This window comes from Phaethon lepturus, unplaced genomic scaffold, assembly GCF_000687285.1.
Source record: "Phaethon lepturus isolate BGI_N335 unplaced genomic scaffold, ASM68728v1 scaffold8579, whole genome shotgun sequence".
NCBI classification, from domain to species: Eukaryota; Metazoa; Chordata; class Aves; order Phaethontiformes; family Phaethontidae; genus Phaethon; species Phaethon lepturus.
Window position 1 is genome coordinate 25,321 of NW_010564180.1, and position 23,773 is coordinate 49,093.

The 23,773-nt window shown below is 37.7% G+C and overlaps 1 protein-coding gene across 1 annotated transcript in view; it reads left to right on the forward strand.

The window, feature by feature from the left end:
• Nucleotides 1–23,773, forward strand: part of LOC104626766 (calcium-activated potassium channel subunit alpha-1-like) — a 98,651-nt gene that overhangs the window by 17,495 nt on the left and 57,383 nt on the right. Inside the window, exons 2-3 of the mRNA XM_010294786.1 lie at nt 11,244–11,337; nt 22,692–22,815. Of these exons, the coding sequence (XP_010293088.1) occupies nt 11,244–11,337; nt 22,692–22,815 (218 nt within the window). The remainder of the gene's footprint in view (nt 1–11,243; nt 11,338–22,691; nt 22,816–23,773) is intronic.

A 23,773-nucleotide genomic window follows, 5' to 3' on the forward strand; every position in this document is an offset into this window, starting at 1 on the left:
TACCCAAATGATATTCTCTTTAGGTGCAACACATGGAGAAGTCAATCGGATGATTAAATAGACAGGGGGGAAAAAGTCCAGGGAAGCTTTTTTTTTTAACTTTTAATTTGGCAGTTTTCCTATAACAATATAATAACTTGAATAAACAATTACAGAATGAATCATAAGTTGAGAAGACGATGGAGAGTGGAGACTAAAAATCAAGAAAAATATGTGAGGGAATACTAAAATCTGAACCGGAAAATATGTTCAAGGTTCAGTGGACCTATGACTTAGTCTAAATTTAAATTAGGATTTAATTAGGAATTAAATAAAGTAGCTTTTTTTCTACTGTGCACATTTGTCAGGGGGAAGGGAAGATGGTTGTTACGTACAAATAGTGTCACATTGTGTATATACTTCTGTACAGGAACAAGAAACCAGGTCCATGAAATCTGAAGCCTTTCTTCTCTAAATTGCCCAGGCCAATTGTGAAATGCTTTATATATGGGAAAGGCTTTCTTCCTGCCCCATTTTATCAGCTTGCACCCTGAAGAATGAGGTATGAGCAGCTCCCAGTCTAAAGTCCACTGAAGTCAATGTGTCTTCTCTGACTTCAGTGCACTTTAGATCAACCACAGTTTGAACAGCCTTAAACCACTTCTTTGCTTGCCAAAGTCACAGTAATAGAGAAGTGAGAGCAAGTGGTATCTCTGGAAAGCTTTGGTAACAATTATGCTCTTGAATTAAATTGGAGGAGTTAAAATCAAAGTTCTACAGTAACCTTAGGGGGTTGCTCTACACCTAAAAATAAGTTATAGTAGTGTGAAACCTATATACATGTGTAACCCTAAAAGCTCAGGAACTTAAAGTTTATTATGTTTTCCCAGAATATATCAGAGCAGCCTTCTAGAATACATAGCAGGATCCAACTTAGCAACATTCCACGTTTTCTATTAATTGTCTTTTTACAGCATTCAGGGAAAAACAAAGGTGAGGAGCATATCTGTAGCTGACTTTCAATCCTTTATGTGTGAGGAGAATTAAGACTGAAAGACTGTGCATTATTAATGTAAAATGTAAACATTGGATGCCAATAGGAAAAAAAAAAGAGCAATGCATTTGTCGTTCAATTTTATGTGCCTTTAGCCAAAAGGTGCAAGCCTGGGACAAAAAAAGAAAAAAAAGAAAAAGAAAAAGGGTGTTTCTTGGGCTATGCTGTTTCAAAGAGAATGTCTCATGTAGGCACCATTCAGTATTTGTAAAATGTTCTGAGGTGATGCATTCTTGACATTCTCGAATGTTGATGTTTTCTTACCTGCTTCGGATGGCACACACTGCAACTAAAAGCCAGTGTGCCTCACTTGCTTTTCTAACGATACTAGTATGTAGAGGTACGCAGCATATCTGTTTCTCTTTGCATTAAAAAAACAGTGAAATGCATTTCCCTGAGATTGTAATGCATGTAGAAACCACAACAGCAATCCTGTTTCATTTGAATTACCATTTCAGACACCAAGCAAACACTGCTCTTCAGTTTCTAAAATTAACATTTTTGTATCTCATCAAGCACCCCTGCATTGTAGTTCCTAGTCAATGATTTCATTGCATCTGTTACCACCAAAAAATCAAGCACTAATTATAAATTTGTGAAGTAAATAGTTCATTGGCATGAAGCGATTTTTAAAGGGGACGGATAATATTTTTTTCCCAACAAATAACAAATATTCTGATTAAACCATATTCCGATACTATGCTAAATTCCGACCCTGACTGATTGGGCACATTTTCTTTTCTGAAACTACCTTTGATAAGAAATGCATTACAAACTCATCAGTTTAGCTTCCTGTTAACAAAGAGACAGCAGCCGTCTGGATTATTCTGGATCCGCAGTGAAACTGCCACACTATGTATGCTCAAACTAAAGCTGTGCAAGTTTGACAAGGGGCAGATGAATCCAGGAGTTATTGTGCAGGGGTTTAAGTCTACGCGGCAGCTGACGGTTGAAATAATCATCTATACATCGCTCTGAGCTAGCTGGGGAAAGGTTGAAGCTGTATATTTTCAACATATCTAGCCTAATGGTTAATCTGTTGTCTTGTACAGGGGGTGCTGGGTGGAATCACAGCAATAGCTGACAGTTTGGAGGAATTGCTGTGGGTATTTTCAGTTGCCTGATTCACAAAGTGGTAGGTAGCAAAGTCTAAACAGCCTTGTTATTGAAAGAGGGAAGTCATGCTCACTGTCACGCCCATCACAAGAACTCCGGTAGCCAAAAGCTCGATCAACATATCGATTATTTGCATTTAGTAGTACAGGGTTGCAGCTTGTCTTCACCCGCCACGTGAAAGAGCTGAGCTTTAAGGAAGACACAGCAGATTGCCGAACAGTGATTGCTCCTTTGGAGGTCAGCTGGGAAGATGCTTAGGAGAAAGAGAACGTTTAAGTTGGGGGGAGAAATAAAATATGTTTTCAGACCAAGACAGTTTAACTGTTAAAAACACTCTCTAGACTTCTCGTGCTGAATCTGGCATGTCTGCACGGTGACATGGCATTACTCGCTGCAGAGATTAAGGGGGTGCAGTATGAATTAGACTGAAACAAAATGAAGTATCTGCAAGTGACAGCTCTGGCTGATGGCTGACTGTGAAGGAAAACACTGTGCTAGTGTCTGGCGAAAAACGGTGCTGAAAGCCTAGCAGCTGATAGAGATGGGGAAGGAAAGGAGCAGTGGGTATCGGTGGTGGTTGTTTAGAATGTCTGGTTTTGGTCAGGATATTTTTTCTCCTTTAAAACACATTTTCATCTTCCCTTCCAGGCAAATCATGCTGAAGCCAGTTTCAGCCATTTTGTTGAAAGCACTGTACTGGTATTCTGCCTCGTTACATTTAAATTGAAGCTCAGCCCAGTTTTAAGTTATGGCAAGTGTATGCTCACAAAGAATAAATAGAGATTGCCATAGGCATTAGATTAACCGCATTGGTTGTTTTAAAAATGTTCGGAGAGTTGCAGATTACATTTCAAATTATCTTCATTATAATAAATAAAAAGTATAGAAATAAAAACAGGCATGATTCCCTAATGCAGTCTGTAGGCAAGTATATATTTGTCGAGCTTGAAAGGGAGTTCTTGAGGGTGGCGGGAAGGAATAGGAATGTATGCAGCTTCAAAATACCTTTACATATATCACATTAATATCCCACATGTTATAGACATTATTTTTTACCTGTCTAATGTTGACAGGTTTCTTGGGCAAGTTCTGTACAGCATTTACTAAAAGCAGGTAGTGTTCACTCAGGGTGCAGTTTGGAAATACTACAGGAAACGTGGAATTTCTTACGCTACTCCTATGCACTTCGTTATCGTTTGCCATTCTCAAGAAGATATTCAAAATTTACTCGCAAAATGACCAGTCAGTATCTCTATTCTTAGTTAACAATAATAATGCCTTACAGATACATGACAAGTGTCCTGAATAGTTCTAATGAACTTTGGCAGAATAAACAATGCAGGCAGCACACTTGTCCTGTGACCGTTTCCATTGAGAATAAAGGCATATGTTATATCAGATAAAGAGAAACTAATCTAACTATGACTAGAAAATAGTTCTTTTTTAGTAGACTCACTGGTGCTAAACTCCCTGCATACTTGGAAGAGAACCCTTGTGGATTTGGAGGTTGTGGTTTAACATTGCACAGTGGTACAACAAATTACCCCAGTCCAGGCAGTTTGGTCACCAAGCCTAGTGAGGCAGTGGCAGCGTGTGAGGCCGTATTTAGTTCCACAAAATTAGCAGCAACCTTCGTTTCCCAGATATGTTTTCTATGGAAGTCAGCCCACATAGTGATGCAAGCACCCAATCAGATATTTAGGAAATCATTAATGAAAGGAAACTGCTTTTGCTGAACAGGATGCTATAAACAACATAGGTGTTTCAGGTTCTGCACATTGTAGTATATATCTGCAGAAGGGACGGTTTTGGCCTGTATTTCTCTCCTAGTTGTACAATACTGCTTAATCTGAAAGCACAATAATATCTTGTCTTCAAAAGTGCACCTCTGTGCTTGCACGTGTAGTTCCACGTGTATCCTGACACGCTTGTGTCTGTGGCTCAGTGTACATGTACAACGTGACATGCTATTAGACTAAAAATAACCAGTTTTACTCTTCTAGGGTAAAAAATATGTAATTGTATTAGAGGTATGGATAAAGAAATAATTAGCTGTACCAAAGCTAGGTTATTTGGATATTATACTGTAGTCTTGCCTTTTCAAGATTGAGTAAAAAGAAATGGGCCATAAATTTCGGAGTCAGAAGGAAACTTGCCCTATGAACAAGGTATTTCATAGTCATCTACAGCGGGGATTCTTCCATTTTCATCTGAAGCAGCTGAGCTCTTGTCAGAGGCAGGAGGTTAGAGGTCATGGGATGAAACTGGTAGTTAGAATTTCTAAATCTGGAGGAATTTGACAAAAAAATGGCAACTCTGTTATCCCCATTGTTTAATGTTTTGCTTTTCAGTGGTAGTACCATATCTACACTTTGGAAACAAAGGAAAGTAGGATGTGTTTTAAGCAGCTCAGTCCGCCTTCATGCTGAACAAGATCATGTGATGCTGTTAAATATGATGCCAAGCTCAAGCTATTAAGTCGTACCATAAGAAAAGGTATTTTAGTTCCGGCTTGTGCTGTGCCACTGCAAGCACAAAATCTTGGAAAAGGTTGCTTATGTCTACATGGAATATGCCATAAGACATACACTGTTAGGGAAGTTTAGTGCTTAGTAGCCAGGTCTGGTAGCTGAAACTATCACCTATTGAACTCCAGAAGAAGCTGTAAAAAGATTATAATGTTTCTTAAACAATTTGATTGGAGGGTGGATAAGCATTATTAATAAAGTTTGGTCTTCTTCCATTGTATGTGAAGATACGTTGATGCAGGCATGTAGATTTGTAAAGAATTTTTCCAATATTACTGTCTGTAGTTTAAAAACAGGACCAAGTTCATGTATTTCAAAATGTTCAAATATATGCTTGACCAGTGACTTGTGTAGGGAGATAGGTCTCTGCAGATATATTTTATAACCTGAAAATTGTTTCACTGGGGGAGTGTCAAAGATAGAAGTACGAGATTTGACAAAACCCCAGTAACTCCAAGGTAAGATTTATAATTTTCAAGTTGTGTATCCAACATGACACACAGCATTTTTTGTGGCAGTTTTGGCAATCAAAGATATATACTATTCTCCAATAATTTAAAATCTATGTTAATTCTCATGAGTATGCATTATTATCATTATACTTTAAATGTTACTACTATTGGCAAAGAGCAGAATAACACTGTGAGTTAGACTCTAATTCTGTTCTCACTGGCTTTTATATCCACCTCAGTCAGTGTAGTAGAGCCATCAATTCAGAGATCATTGAATGGGAATGGATACTTTGTCACCAAATAGCTGAATCTTGTTAAAAAGTGCATTCAGATGACTCTTGTAATTCGCATATAATCACCTTTTGTTGTGAGAGAGACACAGATTTTGTGCTTTGAAAACAAATGGCAAGCATGTGGATGCTATTTGTGTATCTTTCCCCTTACCAGATAGCATTTCTAGCTGAAGGTAAACTAGAAAAAGATGCCAAAACCATGCCAGTCTCCTCAAACAATTTTGAGCTACTGTCTACTTGAAGTTCTTCTTGGAAACTTTAAGGCAATTGAAACATACCGAAATAATGCTGCAAGATTATCAGTCCATAAACTACTCCCTACCCAACCTTCTCACCTCATAATGCATAACAGAATATAATATCTTAGTGACTCAGTAAGATACCTTCTTCTCCATAATATACTCATTCAGAATGAAATAAGCATTAGGAGAAGATGATTACTGCATATTTTTACCAGAAAAACATTTTATTATTATCTTTTACAGAGGATGGCATTTGTTGGAGGTATTAATATGGGGGGTTTGTTTCATTTTCTTTAATTATTGTTTAATTAATATATTAGAAATGGAAGACTAAGAATCACAGTTTCAAACTAAATCCATATTTAGGAAATTAAATTTATTAGCTTTCTTTTCAGAGGTGCTATGTATGATCTCCTGACATTTACAGTATTCAGGACTTCTGAATACCCAACAACTTTTATGTAGGTTCCTAAACATCTGTTTAATTCCATAAGTATGCTTGCACAATTTGAAGTGTTGACCTTACTTTTTTGTATTATTCCTTATTTATTTTAATAGCAGCAGATTGCTCTACCTCCCCTGTCATTTTCAGTAGATTCAAAGGAATGAACATCTTCCACAGCTCGTAAATCTCAAAGCCTTTATCAACATGTGGGAAATAAGCATTGCCTCAGACACATTTACCCTAGGATGGGATTATTGCTTAAAGATGATAATATTGTGGAATAATCCTTTTATAAGTATTCTTTTATAAAAAGCCATCTTTAGAAAAAAAACTTAAGAAAGCTGCAGGTATAAACCTTTATTTCTGCTGTAGAAACTGATACTTTAAGCTTTAAAGTCTGTGATTCCACGTAATATTAAAATTGATTAATGCCTGTGGTTTGAAATAATTTTTAATACAAAGACATTAATTTAAATTTTTTCTTATTATTTAGAAGTAAAGAATGCAGCTAGATCAAGTTACCCAAAATGTTCATATCAATTCAAGAATGCAACTACTAATGCATTGGTTGGTGCCAAGTCCACTGAAGGAATCCCGGAACCTGTTCCACTTGTTAATAACCGTAAAGGGAGCCTCTTCCTACCCAACAGCCCCTCGCTGCTGCACCTTAACTTATTGAGTTCTGTTGAACAAGGAAAATCTACGTACTGTAGATTGCAAAGGGCACTCAGCTTGCCTGTAAAATACCGCTACCAGTCCCAAAAGCCTGGGTTGAACCAAGATCTCTGTAGGTAGCCCCGTAGTTGGATGCATAAGGCAATACAGATTGGTTTGCGCATGGTTTTGCAGTCTGTTTTCAATGTGACTATGACATTACTAATGCTCTGTTAAGTGCTTACAGATGTGGGTTTCTCCAGATGTGGTGATTAATAAGTTAATCAAGATAGCTAGTCAACTAATGTTTCTGGGTGGTTTGTGCTTTACCTTTCATATGATTTATTTGCTTTGAAGCATTTACATGCTAGGCAGAATGAGTTTAGCAGGTATTCCAGTTCGTGTGATGTTCGGTAACATAGATGTTATTTCAAACGCGAGCTCTTTTGGGGATCTAAAAAACAGTGTCTGTAAACTGTTCTTCTAGTGACCTGGGAGAGGCAGTGAAGGAGACAGCTTTATTTAAAAAATAGTAACAAAATAACAAAGAAAAAGTTATGAACTCGTCCACTGTTTCTGAAAGACGTTCCCTTTATTTTGCTTAAAAAATGAAATGAGGATAAAAGTCAAGTAATATGTCGTTACAGATGTTCAGCTCGACATTAAGGCTGTTAAAATTACCAGCACGTCTTAAATCAATTCGTGGAACATTGTCTGGAGGTTATGTCATTGAAATAATGAATCCTCTTTACTCAAGAATAAGCAAACATGTTGAAACATCAGTGTAACTTTAAATTAAACTCCAGCATAAACCGGAGCATCTGAAGCCTCATTAGACTTGCCTGACATTTTGTTAGCACTGAGTCTTCCTGAACTGCAGAACTGTTAGATTCTCTGCCTATTAGACAAGTGAGCACTGGATTGTTACAACAGTACATTAAGTGTTATACTTAGGGATGTGCAAACAGACTCTTGAATTTCATTAGAACTCGGAGGCAGGATTGAGTTCCAATTCTATAGAATTCTGTATCCAATTCTTGAACTTATTTGCAATTTTCATGAAAGCTGGTAAAGAAGGTCTGCATAATATAATATGACTGTATTTTAATACAAATCCTGTAGCATAAAGACATCAAAAATACTAAAAATGGGGACACATTCTCATTAACAAAAGCACTGGGTCAAACATACAACATCACAGTTGAGTTGTCATATATCACAGCCCATTATTCAAATATGGTTGTCTTTCATAAGAACAAGCAAATTTAAGACTCCCTTTTATAATAATGGAGACACAGCAACCATGAAACTAAAATGATATTTTATGGCTTTACTAAAAATTTTGCTAGATCTATTTCTTTAAATATGCAGGAAATTGGTAAGAGTATCTGAAGGATAATAATTAAATAGGTTTTATGTCCTACTTACTACTAAGAAGCCACTTCTGAGTTATCATTGCAACACTTTTGGGAACCAAGCCATAGGTAATGGTGTCCATTATATATCATTCACATATTTCAGCTTCATGGATTCCCTTCCCCTATTCTTACGGAGCTGCGTTTCTAAAATGCAGATGCCCTGTAAACTCTGCACTCAGATTTCATGGAAAAACAAAATCTTGTTTGGATGTGATATGATTAAGATAGATCACCTTTCATTGCTGCAATGAGAATAAATGGCTTCCTTGCTTGAGCAAGGTATTGCTTTAGCTACGAAGAGAAGTCCCTCAGAAGGCTTTGCTAACGGGTATTAACTAGGGAGCCACATTAACCTTGGACTTTCTAGGCAATTGGTGACAGTAACATGGTTTGAATATGACAAGCACATATCAAAAGAGGGAGCTTATTTATTGTAGTCGCAATACCAAAAATAACTGCAGACTGCTAGAAATCTAGTTCCAGAAATGGTTATTCTGCATGATTACTACTAAGACTTTGTTGTTTAATTGGATGGCAGAGTAGCATCGCCTGGCAGCACTGGAGAGCACAAATGTTGGACCATATAGTACAACAGATCCTTATTGTACTAACTTCAGTATTTGAAAGGATCAGACAGGAGTCTTATTAGCTAGGTGAAAACTTGGAAAAGTACTCTTTTTTAATAGTGTTTTCTATTGTTCATGTTGTTCATTTCTCACTATAATATGATCTACAGTTGACTTGTGTTAATGTAAGATTTTGCGCATGGTCCTGATGACTATACATCTTCCTTAAATGGTTAAAATAGTGTAACAATGTACGTACGGTGCGATACTGCATCTCTTGACAAACGTTCTGTAATGCCATGGTAGCAGATTAAGCGAAGTGAAATTTAGAATTTTTGCTACCAAGAGAGCAAAACATATCAGTTATAGTTGGTTTCTGGAAGGAACATTTTGCATGGTCTTGTTCCTTTGATCTTTTAAGTGGTGGATTCATCAGATTGGAATTGAATATTTATATCCTATAAAGAACAAGAGAGCACAGCGTACATCTTGAAAGCAACCTATTGTCTGTGTGGAATAACATGCGAATAACTTTTTGATAGACAAGCTTAAAACAAGACTAGGCCATCTCCAAGAGAGTGATTTACAGAGCGTGTTCTGAAGTGCACATATATTTGTGCTTTGTTATAACCAGAAATAGAAAGATACTACTAACAAAACAATTCTGTGCATATTCATTTCATGTTACAAAAAGCTAAATACTGAAGTGATCTAGTTTAATCTGAACAAACTGTCACAGAAAGGAAAATTCAGTTTGCATATTTTTGAGAATTTTCTATGGGCTTATGTATCTCTCAGCCAAACAAAAAATGGTACATGACTAGTCATCAGTACGCATTTCCACTATAGGACTCTGACTTGGAAAAAGTGTCAGATGATAAGGAAATGGCTTTGTCTTTGGGGATGCTGCCCGAGAAGAAAAGAAAGTTAAGATAGCGAAATAAATCATTATTAGAGAGTCATTGCTCTCATCTAAGTATTACCTTTTACACCGCTCTCTGGGGCATTTATTTTGGGGTTAGCTTTTTGTTTGTTTCTTTGTTTTTCTTTGGCAGTGCTTTCTTTTGTTTTGATTTCCTTGCTGTGTTAGGTGATGCCATGTCACTTAAAAAGGCGGCACATCTGTCTTTTCAGGGCCACTCCTTTGATGTTGACCAAGGCAAAATGAAGTTCCGTAGCAGACTTGGGCAAACAGACAGACATGACAGGCTAGAATGCAGTCTGTAGCCAAATAGTGTCAGAAGAGGGTTATAGCAGAAGGATATTGCTTAATTTCTTCCCAGATAAGTCTAGGGCAGGTGACATATATCCAGGGTTTTTTGTTGTTCCTATGTAGCTTGTTGCAAATAGAATTTTTTTCCAGCCTCTGCTTGTGCACTGCTAATGTGTATTAAGCTCTTTTAATATAGCTACTACTACTACTAATCTCTTTCCTTTTAGCTTTAAAGTAACAACTTCCTAGGCATCAGTTATATTATCTTCTAGTTAATTTTTCAGTTAACAATAGGATTGGGGGAAAAAAAGAGTATTTTTCCTTCTTTATATTAGAATAATTCAGCATTTGTGTGAATCTGAGAAAGCAGGCATAAGATAATTCCCTTTGATAGCACATGTAAACCTTATGTGCAGATTATCAAGTGCAGTAACAATCTTGAAACAGTAAAGATGGTAGTTAATTCTTATAGATGAGTTACTAGGAAGCTGCACTTGTTTAAGCAATACGTACTGTGACATAGGTTATCCAAGAGTAGTTTATGATTGGCAAAACTGTAAGTGATTTTACATCTGGAAATTGATCTGTCATTGAAAATGCACCTCATCCTCATTAAAAGATTGCATAACACATGCATCCTCTGTTATACAGGTATTGTCTCCCCACTTCCATTCAACCTCATTCTGTTCACTCCTGTTAAAACTCCCTTTTGTGAGAAGGGTAGAGCGATGAGGTCTGACTTGTGCTGGAGATCTGTGCACAATGGCAGGCTGCGTTCACGTTCCCGACTAACTGAATCATTGAACATCAAGGCATTGAATATTTTACATCTCTTCATGAAGACTCTGTTGTTTGGCATGTGAGGAGCAAGAACTGGTGTCTAGTTCATTAGCAAAAGCAGGCTGGCAGCTGTTACGTTGGTATTGCAAACAGTACTTCATCTTTCTGAGAACATAGCAGAGCACTAATTCTACTTTTCTGTAGCACAGATTAACTGAAAATAACTCTAAGAATAACCCGAATGTGGTTCCCCCCCACTTTGTTTTTGAAGTATGAAACCAATTTGAACGCCTGTGTTCAAAACCCTGGTATTCTTCCCTGCTTCTCCTTCAAACCAATCTCTTCGACTAACATGTACTTGATTTTTATTACTGTTGGGCCTATGTTAGCAATGAAGTATCAGTGCGTGAATGGACATAGAGTGTGTGTTCTTTGCTACTTCACTTGTATTTCATATTCCACTTAGAGCAGTACTTAATCTCATGAGTTCCTTATATTTCCAGTTGAAGATGAGCAGCCGTCAACGCTATCACCCAAAAAAAAGCAGCGAAATGGAGGCATGCGAAATTCACCCAACTCCTCACCCAAACTGATGAGGTAAGACTAAGAAACTCATATCTTCATCTCCTTCCTTCCTTCCTTCCTCTTCTCCTCCCCCCACATCAAAAATAAGGAGGGGGGGAAGATTGTTAGATGGTTTCTGAAAGGCTGAAGTATTTATTCTGTCAGCTTGTCAGCAGTTAATGATAGAGCTGAAAAAAAATTCTGTCATGAAAAACAGTTTGAAAAGCTGTTTGAAAAATACATAGGCTTTAAAGTCTTAGCTGTCACCCTGTCCTGTCCGTGTGTAGTTCTTAAACAGCAGTGGCACTAATGATAGCACTAACCAATCAGGGGAACTCATGTGGTTAGTTTGCCTCAGGCAATTCTCTTTTTGTTAGATTCCCTCTGAGTACTGTTTTCTGTACTTAAGGCCATATGTGAGATGTATCATCACAATCAAAAATGAACCTGAATATTACCTTCCTTTTATCCTGTCGATTGAAATCATATTTCTCTTAATTGATTTAGACTGATAAAAAAGTCTAATAATCTATGTACTTGCCAAAGCGAAGTTCAAAACTAATGCAGTTTTACTCAGGCTAAAAGCACATTAATTATGAAACACAGGGATTTTTAAGAGGATAGTATATACTCTAAAAGTGGGTGATGAAAACATCATCTTGTTAGTGATATTTTTCCCCTGTTGCTATGTGTACATTATTTTACACCAGTATGCCTGTGTATAACTATGTGGTTTCCTTCCATAGGACAAATTACCTCTAAGAGATTTGTTAAAACTGCAACACGAAATTGGAATCTATTAAAATAATATGGCATTTGCTTTCTGTCTCACTGTGCTTCACCTTTTGCCTGCTCGAGTCACTCAGAACAGGATCAGGTAGCGGACGTGAAGTTCTCTACAAGGAGGCCGTTCCTGCTCTGGTTTTGCCTGTCTAAGGTAGCCAGGCTAGAACTGCAGTCCATAATTCTATCCAGAACTAAGTATCATACCAGAGATTTTCCACTGCATATATATACACAGAAAAATGTGAGCTTATTTATATATGTAAGCAGACACATCCATCCATTTTGGGTGTATGTGTAACAGCAACTGCTCTGCAGTCTCAGAGATTAAGTGAAAAAAATTAATACGAATAATAGTTCTTTCTATGTATAAAATAATTCATTACTTTTCTTTATTGTTGACAATGATTTTATTCCCTTAACAATTCTGGATACAGCTAGGTAATATTCCTCTTTGTATTTCAGTTGGTAGACTGGAAATGTTCTTTGGCCAGTTACAGAAGCACCCATATTTGTTTAGTGTTGCTCCAATATAGGGCATATTCAAGGGCATAACTTCGACAAGTCGTCCTCATCTCTGTTTAGACTACAGAACCAAAAGTGAGATTAATTCACAGAGGAAAATGCACCCAGCTGTGGCTTTTTTTTTTCCTATTGACCATCTATTTCTGTTAAATGTATCATTAAAAGTTCGCTGCCTTCCTGTTAGCTCAGCCTTACCCATATGACACTGATTTACATGCTTGTTTACAGCTTGTGAGGAAGAATAAAACACTGGCAAGCTTCTCATTTTTACGGTGCCAGTTGTCATGCTAGCATCATTTCCAATTTACTTACCTTTGGACAGTCTTCTTATCTGGTCCTAATAGTTTTAACCGCTTAAAGTTTTAAACATGTGGGAGATTCCCCCCCTCACCAAATCCTAATTTTGGGGGAGTAGAAATAAAAAGAAAGAGAGGGAGAAAGAGAGAGAAAGAGCTGAAACATTTGGAGCTGAGCACACTGTCCCTGTTTGCTATGTAAAGTATGCCTCATTTCTTTGATCTTGAGTAATAATAATTCTGGGGAGTTATACTGTTTTCATATGCTTCAAAGCTGTGTCAAAGTTTTGCTGCTTAAGGGTACTTCTTTATTCTATTGGCTCTTGGGTACTGAGATGACAGGTCCTCTGTACTAGGTGCAGGCTTTTTCAAGTCATAGCCTTCAGCAAAACATCAAATTACCAAATACAGGGTAACATACTTCTACACAAATGCCTTTCCTGTAGATATATTATACCATATATATTAAATACTTTAGTGTTACACGGTACATTTTATGTGCAATAGAAAGTGATGGTTTGAGGTAGCCTTAGGGGTACTTTTTTCCACAAGCAGAAAAAGCTAGTGTATACCGTATCAAGTATGGTTTTTACAGGACTTTCTGCCCGAAGGCCTTTGTAAATAAGTAATGATCAACAGATTGGCTGTGGGTTTTTGAAAAGCATGCCTGTGTCAGTTTGCATGATGGGGGGAGATTTTCAAAGTGGAGCCTGCTTTCATTGCCTGCTGAAGAGGGACTGAGGGAGGGGAGTCATCCTGAGCCCGAGCTGTCTGCTCAGTAGCGCATCAGAATTGCTAAATACAGGTCGAGCAGCAAGTGGAGAACTTGCCGGGCTTCCAAATCCAGACATTGTTTTCTCCCTCTTCTCCCTTGCTGCTAAATTTATTCACCAGCCCTATACCGGTACCCTCAGCCTCTCCCCAGACCCAACCGTCTCTTTGTCTTACTCTTTATCCACACTGATTTAGCTTTATTTCAAAGTGCTAAATAAGGGAAAGTGGATTGAATCAGAAGAGAACTCCGTTAAGCTTTGTGTGTAATGGCCAAACGCTTTTCTGCTTTCTGATAAACAAAGGTGGGCTGTATTATCTGCCATTTTGTATCCTCATAAATTACCTGAAGTGACAGGTACTTGCTTTCCTGCCCAGAAATATTTAGTGTATGTCAGCTAAAAGTACACAAGAGGTAAATCAGCTAAAGCACTGTCATGTCTGTAGCTGATATTTATCTTTGCAATATTTTTCCTAAATTTACTTTAAAAGCTGCTTTTTAAAGCCAGCTTCACCCCTGTCTCCCCCACTGAAACAGCTGGCTACTTTGCAGACTTTTCTTCAGCTATGGTTCTGGGTCTAGAGGGGGCCTGGAGGACAAGAAGTCTGGAGCATGTAAAGGAGGAATATTTGAAAAGTTCATTTATAAGTTGTAATCAGAGCTGTGACTCTAGAATGACTTTCTGAGCAGCCCTCCAGTTAAGATAATGTTGAAAATGCTGCAGAGATTTTAGATTTCCACAATGGCTGGGGCAAATCAGGGAAGAAGGTATTGTGAGATAAAACTTTATGACTTCTGCTATCGCTGAAGTAGAACAGAGGACAGAAACTGTGTCATAGGTATTCCCTAGGACATCATGACAGAAGGCCTCACAGGTGCTTATTTAGACCTGGTCAGAAATCGTGAATTTTTGAGATTTACTCACACATAAGTAGAAAGCTGTATTACCAAATACGATTCAAATAGATTGAAGACATCTTTTCAGTGTCATCTCTTTGATGTTATTGTCTCTAAATGCCAATAAATAAGTAACTGAAATAAATAGATGTTAGGCATACAAAAATTATTTCTATAGATCACAAATGGTCTAGATTCTCATTTAGAAAGTCACTGTTCAACTGAATACTACATCGCATCAAATGACATGAGTAGAATCACACTGATGCAATAGTGGAAGAGTCTAATCAATCAGAAACAAACCTTTCAAAATCCAACTATAGCTGCAAATGCAAATTAACTAGAAAAATACTCTGCATTGTCATTGGTATATCTGGTTTACATCAACAGAAGTCTGTCCCATTAAACCCGTAAGAATATGGGTATTATTTAAAAATAACTTAAACTACAACAGGAAAAACAGGATACTACTCCTGTGAAGATGTGAACAGAAGGACATCCTATTACAATAAAAAGTAAAATTAAAGTAGGAAGTGGAAGGAAAAGGAAGGAAAGCTGCAAGTAGCACAGTAATCATACATCAAGTCTCCTTCTTCATTAGGCAGAGAAGTAAAACCATTTGATACCGCTGGTGTCATGCAGTGATATCGAGTCACCTGTTCATCATCTACAGTCACAGGTTTTGATGCATGTTATTGATGAACAGCCACCTTAAATATGAGGAGGCTATGTCACCTGAATATCAAACAGCAAAGCTAGTTTTAAGAAAAATGTGTCATTTTGGATTCCAGAATGACCAGTAAAAATGTGAAAAGCGCTGGATATGAATCAAAAAAGCCTCTTAAAAGGATTGTTGCTGGGGCTCAAGTCCGCACTTAAAGCTTTGGTAGCTGCATGAGTAGAATACACTGACTTGAAGGAAATGTCAGCCCAGCTGAGTCAAACTACCTCTTAATGCAAGAACAAATAGCATATGACAGGGCCCAAGGGGCCTGAAGAGCAAACAAATAGTTTGTCCCTGTCCACTCTGAATGTAGTGGTGTAGTTGACATAGGCCTCAAGACAAGTAGCATACTCAGCAAAGGGTCATTATCATTAGTGTCCCTGATCACATAAGAATCAGAGGCATCAGAGGACGCTGGGTTTTCAGTGTGTTGCCAAGGAGAATTGCATAAGCCTGAGGATTTTTCTTGATCAAGGATCTAAAATAATTCCCAACCAAACCATAAAACTTGCTCAGAGACTGTCAAGACCCAGCTAAGTGACATGGAAAAAAGTGAGATTTTGGCATATGTTTCCGGAAACCTAATGAGATTATTTATCTGAAGTTGAGGGGGAAACCTCCTGTCTTTTCTCCTGAAGTTGGATACGATATTTTAAGTATATGAACAATGGCTGTGCACATTCACCTCCTCATCTGCCCACCCAGCTACATACACTCAAATGTACACACACATTTCTGCCAGAGCCACTCAGGATGAATTTGTGTTGCCCCTGCCATTGTAGTGCTGCCCTTTCACGAGCTGAAACTGTGACCTTTCTCGTAGGAACCAAAAAAAGCGATGGGAGGTCTAGAGGGGAACATTTCTCAAGCAAGAACTGGTAAAATAAGTTCAGTCTGATAATTTTCCATGACTCCCCTAAACCAAGCAGGAAGGTAAGGTTTGAAGAGGTGAAAGCTCACTGATTAACCATAATAATGGTTTTTATTTATATCCCTTAGTCTTGGAGATTTCCATCATGTACTCTAAAATTTACGTCCTCTGTTAAGGATTTACAAGGCTAAATTTATACAGTGCTAATATGCAATGGTAACTAAACTGCAACACAGCAGGTATTTAATAACACATTTCACTTCCTGATCCTGTTTTACAAGTTCGCTACAACCAACATGAGCAACAGGAGTAGCTCAGGAATCACTATGTTATCTTAGACCTGTTTTTAACAAGGTTATCTAATGAAAAAGTTCGAATGATAGGGGGTAGTTATGTTAGCCCTCTGACTGTTGCTACCATTGGTAGTTGTGTTATAAACCATGGGAATAAGAACAGTATCAGATTTTTTTTTAGAATACTGTGAAATCTTGCACAAGTATTTTAGAGATAAGGGAGCAATGTCAGGAAGGAAAAGGATAATTTTCCAGCAGAAAAAAACAACAGGCTTTTTTATAAATTCAGGGTAACAGAAGATCCACTCAGATCAAGGCAATGGAATGAAAAAACTCTTTAGCTTTAAACTGGGTTTAAAGAAAGTAGCGTATTCTTAGAAACTTTGACTTGTGAAAGTAGTAGCTTTTATCATAACGTATAAAGGCTACACACTTTATTTAAATGGCAAAAAAACACTCCTATATTTTATGATGTCACTTAACTGTGGGTTTATTTTTTTACAAATGAAAAATTATTTTTCAGGTATATTCTCCTACCCTTCAAAGATTGCTAGTTCTGCAGCTTGAGCAGATATAAATGGGAAATATTAAAACCAGAAGATGCATTGGTTGTGTGCCTTGCTTACCCCTCATTAAATTGCTCATATAAAGATCTAGAAGTTAACTATTTTGTTATTTTTCTATGTGAGAGAATTCATACTTCAGAAGCATATTCTGAGCATGTCATGAGGTATCAAGATACTTCAGTGAGCAAGTTTCTTACAGTAAACAGCTCTATATCAGTGTCTTTAGTAGCCTTGATAAATTAGCATGAAGTCTTCAGTAAGGCTTCTGAGGATAAAAAAGACTTCAGCAACGTTTGGGCAGAGCGAGAGGGAAGGAAGGAGAATTGCGTTAGTGTTCTCAGCACTGTAAGTCAGCCCATAAGCTTCCACAGGGCACTAGGTACCAACGGCTGTATTGGATCAACTGTTCTTTTTAGTTTTGGGGAAAAAGTCAGACAGTATGAGATTGCAGCCAGTAGTAGGATAGCTTCTGAATGTGACAATGAAAGCATTTAACAGTAAACTGCAGGTTTTCTTTCTCTTGTCATACTGGGTTTTCTTCTCTAAAGCCCTGTGCATCTGGGCACTGAATCCTTACAAATTTCATTGCTGATTAACCTGTGAAAGGAAAGATCAGTAAAAGAGTGTCATTAGCGTAACACATAGAGGCAACGAATTCTCATTACGACTTAACGCCGTCCACACAGACTGCAGAGGGTCACAGGGAATGGCTAATGGTAGCCGACAAATGTTGGGTGTATTAGTCACAAAACATTTGCTGAATTCCATCAGAATGTCGTGACAACCTTCACGGCTAGTCCCAGCGAGCTGCTGGAGTCAGTGGAGTTTGCCTGTGACAAGCCGTCACTCTATCTTGGTTGAGCTTTATAGCACCAGTCAAAGCAGTCAGAGAAGATTGAAGTGACAGAGGCCCACTGAGTAAATAGTGAAACATGCAGCACATCATGAAATATTCAGCCAGGGTGTAAAAGCTCTAAATGCTTTTTCAATTATTAGCACCTGCACTGGCTGCATACATCTAACACTAACAGCATGTTAATTGACACAATTTGTTAGGGTAGTTGTAGGGGAAATTTCAAAGGCATGAGACATTGTCTAGTGTGCCTTCAGTTCCTATCTTACCTTCAGCAAACCCACTCCTTCCTCCTAAAATTCAGTATGTGTGTGCATACGCTTGCAAACACACATCCACATCCCAAGTCAAGGAAAATTCCTGGCCCACACACAAGGTGAGTTTCAAGACCATGAATATTGCTTTAATGCTCAAAATGGCGTATGAATGATAGCAAGAGAGTTAAGACAAAGGTGACAGAATCCAAGGATATGCTAAACAACAGTCATTTAATAAGGCAGCCGTTTGGCCTCAGATGGTTTTTTCAGTTCTGTCCATCCCCAGTCATTACTCAGAAGTTCCAGACTCAAAAACTCCAAGTGAATAATTTTGCTGTAGTTATAAATGTGTGCTAGGAAAGTAGTGCTCTGTAAAATTTTCATGCTGACTTCCTTGCAATAGCTTTGCTGGAAGTGGGGTTTATGGTTTTGCTTTAGGCTGTTGTCTTCCAGGCAGGTTTTTGGGGTTGCAGCTGTTGCATAGCATTTAGCATCGTTTTCAAGTTTAATTGATCATAAGTGGCATTCTATGCTCTTCAAAACTTTGAAAAGATGGCATTTTGCTCTTCATTTTTAGTCATGCATATGTAATATCTGCCATAAGAACCAGAGAAGCTATTTTTAAACTGGGGTTATGGATGAGGGAAATTTAACTTCTGCTTCTGTTCTCCCATTCATGCTATACATGCCTGTCTTTTCTTAGCTGCAATGACCAAATGCTTTGGTCATTGCAAGCCCTAAAAGCCAACATCTCAGTTAAAGCAAACACTGTAGGTTTTTACTGGTAGAAGGTGGTTTTCTTGCTATAATTTGAATTTTTCAAGCAGGTGACTTTACAACCTGTGAAAACATAATGGCTGCAGCACTAATACAAGCATTTCCACAGTAACCTGCCAATGTGACTCAAGCGTGGCTTGACAGGGCCATCTTCAAGGGTTAGTGGGGCAGAGAGGTTCTAGAAACACTCAGTCCATGATTTGGCAATGTAAGGGCAACAACTGTAATGCTTTGTGTAATATGAATTTTAATGGGAAGAGGGTGTCCAAAACCCTTAGGCAGATTTGACAGCCTTGGCCTCTGTGTGTCCATCTTAATTATTTTTTAGTATTTGCAAAACAGGTTTAGATCATCAGATTAATGAGAGCATATATGTCTAAAGTAGTAATACTTTTTTATTACTACATTACTTCATGAAATGACTGTGGTCCAAAGATCAATTCAGTTTTTAAGTACATAAGCCATCGTATCTTTTAACATCTAAGGACAAAGTTTTCAAACTCCATAGACATCTTCAGGGACCTCTTTACTGAGAATGAAAAATCATTGATTAAAGAGAGATTAAAATAATAGCTTAGCCCAGAAGGTTTAAATTTAATGAACACACTTGTATGTAAAAAACACAGATTCTGAAACACAAAATGTGGCTAGTCTTATCATGGTTTCCTTTTCAGGCAATAATCCAATCATCTAGAGTAAAAGTAGTACAATAGTATTTATTAGCGTACTTTCTTATTGTGTGACCCATCCTGTTTGCTTCTTTTAAGGTGCCCACTTGCAGTACTCTAAGCAGTGAAGCAGAGGATCCAAAGAGTTTATCATATTGCACTTAAGTGCATGTATTGATCATTAAAAAACTATCGTACTCTAAGCAGTGAAGCAGAGGATCCAAACAGTTTATCATATTGCAATTAAGTGCATGTATTGATCATTAAAAAACTATTAAAATAAAAAAAAAATCACAATTTGTTACCTAAAACTTCAATAGGGAGTTATATCTGATGGTTCACACTCTTCACCCCTTCCATAGCACACTTCTGTTTAAACCTAAGATAACTAGAAAATATAATACTGAGGTAAAATTCTAATAAATCTTTGGCACAAGCTACTTCGAATATTCCCTTTTAGGATGCAAGGCCCATACCCAAAAGAGAACTATGCTAGGCTTTAAGCAATCACACACTAAAAATTGCCTCAGATTTCAAGGCAGTTGACCATAATTTGATGTCAGATATCTGTTATCATCTGTTTTGTTATAAGATTCATTTCAATTTGTATAATTTCTGTGACTGGGATTAGAGTATTCCTAAATACTCATTTGCGTGAAAGATTCAGATGATCTGTTTAGTTTTAAGTCTCAGAGCAGAAAAGAAGCACTGATTAGAAAATTAGAATGTGGCATTTTTTACAAATTGATTTGTTATAGTTTCTCTGATGAAGGGAAAGGGAAGAAGAAAATTCCTTCTTGTATGCATTTGATCTCTGGACAGAAAAGGAGGCGATTTGACGAGTGAACTTTGCTTTTGTTTCAGTGCTCAGCTAGGAAAGCTTGTGGAGAAATGTCTTGTGAGAGTTTGGGGGGGGAAAAATCCAAACCACAAAAACAATGGAAAGAAAAACATTTCTCAGTGGAAGCTCCTGAAGATTGCTAATCTTTTGGCAAACTTTCTTATTTTGAAACGCATAGCTAACATATTCCATCAGAAAAATCAGCTAGGACAGAGCACCACTAAATGTCAACAACAACAATGCTGTACAACCTTCAAATGGAGTTGTAGCCATGCTTGCAGACTTTACTGTGCCACATGAAACTATGAGCAGCAAGGAATGCCCTACGAACAGCATCACAGTTAGCTCTCATCCAAAACTACCGTGGCTGCAGCTTGGTGATGAATGGAGTCAGAGAATACAGAGTCTAGATATTTTTACAGAAATTAAAAAAAAAAAGCAAACCAACAACAACCAAAACCCCACAAGAAAACCCTTTGGTACAGCTTGTGTACCAAGAAGTCACCCCTACTTCTCACCAAAGAGAGAGCACACTTACGCAAGGCCTTTCATTATTAAACCTGGGGTGGGGTCAGAGACTCCAGCTGGTCCCCTGGAGACTCCTCTGCTGCCAGTGGGTTGATAGTGAAATGCACCGAACTGTATCTCTCTTGAGCGAATGTAAAAAACTTTGAAAACATAGTGTTTCCTCTTCCAGATGAGTCTGACATGCCTTTGCCATATAGTGCATTGCTTTTTCTTAAAGCATCAAAAGATTCGGGTTTAAGTGGAATATTGTATTAATAGTTTCTCAAGTTCTTTTAAGCCACTTTCCATGGAGTTGACTCTCAGTGAAATGAATGAGAATTTTCCAATGATTTCAATGGATATATAATCAGTGGCTATAAAATTACACAAATAAATCACCCTGATGGAATTAGAGATTATACCTTTCTTAGCCATGCAAGCATAATTCTTTTAAGCGTGGTAACTTAGCGTACTATATTCAGGGTAAATTAACCTATATCATCCACAGTTTTCAAAGTCTGCTTTAGCAGACAATGCAGAGGAGAGGTTCTTACCACAGTCTGCTGGCTCATATGCTTTAAAAGCAGGAACCTTTCCGGTTTCGAGAGATCAGCCAGTATGGGCATTTCTTTAACAGGCTTCAAAAGGCAAACTGCTTTAAAATTTGGCTACCTGGCTCAGAATACTTAGCATATTCCTACACTGCAGATATTTTCTTTGAAACGTTACAATTCTGTGTCAGGATATTTCAAGCATTCGTGACAAAAGTAAAAGACTCTAGTTTTGCCAGACGAAGCTCTGTTCCCTCGTTGAATTTAAGATTTTAGGGTCAGTTTACTCCGTGCCTTTTAAACGCGGTCTTCCTTCCAATGCTGTTGTATAATGCAATCACTCCGGGGTCCTCACTAGCATCTGAGAGTGTTGGAGTCACTTAGTACTTAGCTTAGTGTTTGATTTTAGCATATAAATTAAAGAACTGTATGTGTCTGTGCTTAGATGTAGCTATATTGCTGGAGAGCAAGTTTATAAAAATGTCTTTTATTTGCTTCTCCTTTGAGAAGCCTTGTGCTTTAAAATGTTGCTGCAAAAACACTTAGAAGGTTATCACAGGTAGAGTTGTCAGAGAAAATGGACATTGTTGCTTGGTATTAAAATCATGTGTTCCAGATGTGGGCATTTGTTAGTCAGTCTGTTCTAAAATGACGTACTGTTGAATCTTTAAAGGACTTCAGTTTGGGAAAGCAAAATATGATTGGGCAAATTGCTAAAATATTTAAAGTGCAGCCTGTTAAAGCTTTTACAGTGAAGAGCATCACGTCAGAAGTTGTATGTGGTAAAAGCAAGTAATTGGCTTTCCATACTTATGCCAGTCAGTCAGCATGGGGCTCTGTTCCTATCCCTTCTACTTCATTGCAGATGCTAATAGCAACTCCTATATTTATTTTGGAGGGGTGGGACTGGAAAGAAAAAAAACTTTTATGGATGTGATGGTGGGAGAAAGCCCTGGTTAAAATTAAATTGGTTTTGGTGTAGAAAGAGTATAGGAAATCTTCTAAACTGCACACGGAATTTAAAAATTAGCTTTTTTCTTCTTTTCAGCTTTTGTTTAAAATTGACTGCATTGAAAGCATTTTAAAGTGTAAATAAATTTAATTTTTAAACTTTTATCCCTCTTTGTACACAGCTCTTGGGATATCTTTCCATCCATAATTCATAATATTTTCCACTTATGTTGTCCTCAACTTGTTTTCCCCCAGGCATGACCCCTTGTTAATTCCTGGCAACGAGCAGATTGACAATATGGATGCCAATGTGAAAAAATATGACTCTACAGGGATGTTTCATTGGTGTCCGGCCAAGGACATTGAAAAGGTCATTTTGGTAGGTATTGATGATAAGTTGTGTTTGAAAAGAGGTTGTTTGAACCATAGAACTGATGTCTAATGGATTAATGAATTAATCTCTGCTATCAATAAATCCAGCTTATTGAAATCAGAAACACAGTGTGTTGAAAATGAAGCTAGCATTTTGGATAAAGAATTATGATTATATAAACCTGTATGCCAAGTGCAACAATAAAAAATGGTCCAAAATAGAGAATTTCTTTTTCATAAACCAAAATTTGGATATTGAATTTAAAACTTTAGAGAATTTAAGATTGGAAGTATTTAAATGTTTACATACCCCATTTATCTCTTTACACCAGGCAGTAATGATTCTCATACAGGCAAGTGCAGCTTTGCATTGTCTCTTATACATTTATGTGGATTTTGCTCTCTCAGAACTTCTCTCTCAATTTCCAACATTTCAAAATGCCCAAATAGGCCAGAGTAAGTAGTACTACTACTCTGCCTTTCTAGCATGTTGCAGTGAGCCTAGTCTATGTTTGTTTCGTTTGTTTAACTGGGGAAACCATCAAACTGACTGCAGTCATTAAAAATAATTAGAAGGCCTATCACAGTCTATTTTGCTCGGTGAAAGTTTGTGCCACTTGTGTTCATGTACTCGTCCCTAAGAGTAACAAGTAACTAACTCCAGATCTCATACACAAAACTGATGATATTTGAAATGAACTCCCTGGTGGATCTTCACTTTGTCGCACTTCGTAAAGCTTTTCCTGAGCCTGCTCTCTCAGATTTTCCTGCACCGTGGCGTGGCATAGCTGACAATGGTGGCAGTCCCGGTTTATTCGAGCAGTCAGGGGTTACAAGCTTGTCTCCGCTTCTCCTCGGGGGTTTCTGTAATAACCGTAACATTGCCTGGAATTGCAATATCGGTGTTTAAACAGTCAAGCAAGTAAATTCCAAATTTTAGAGTCTGAGACGTGAGACGAAGTTTG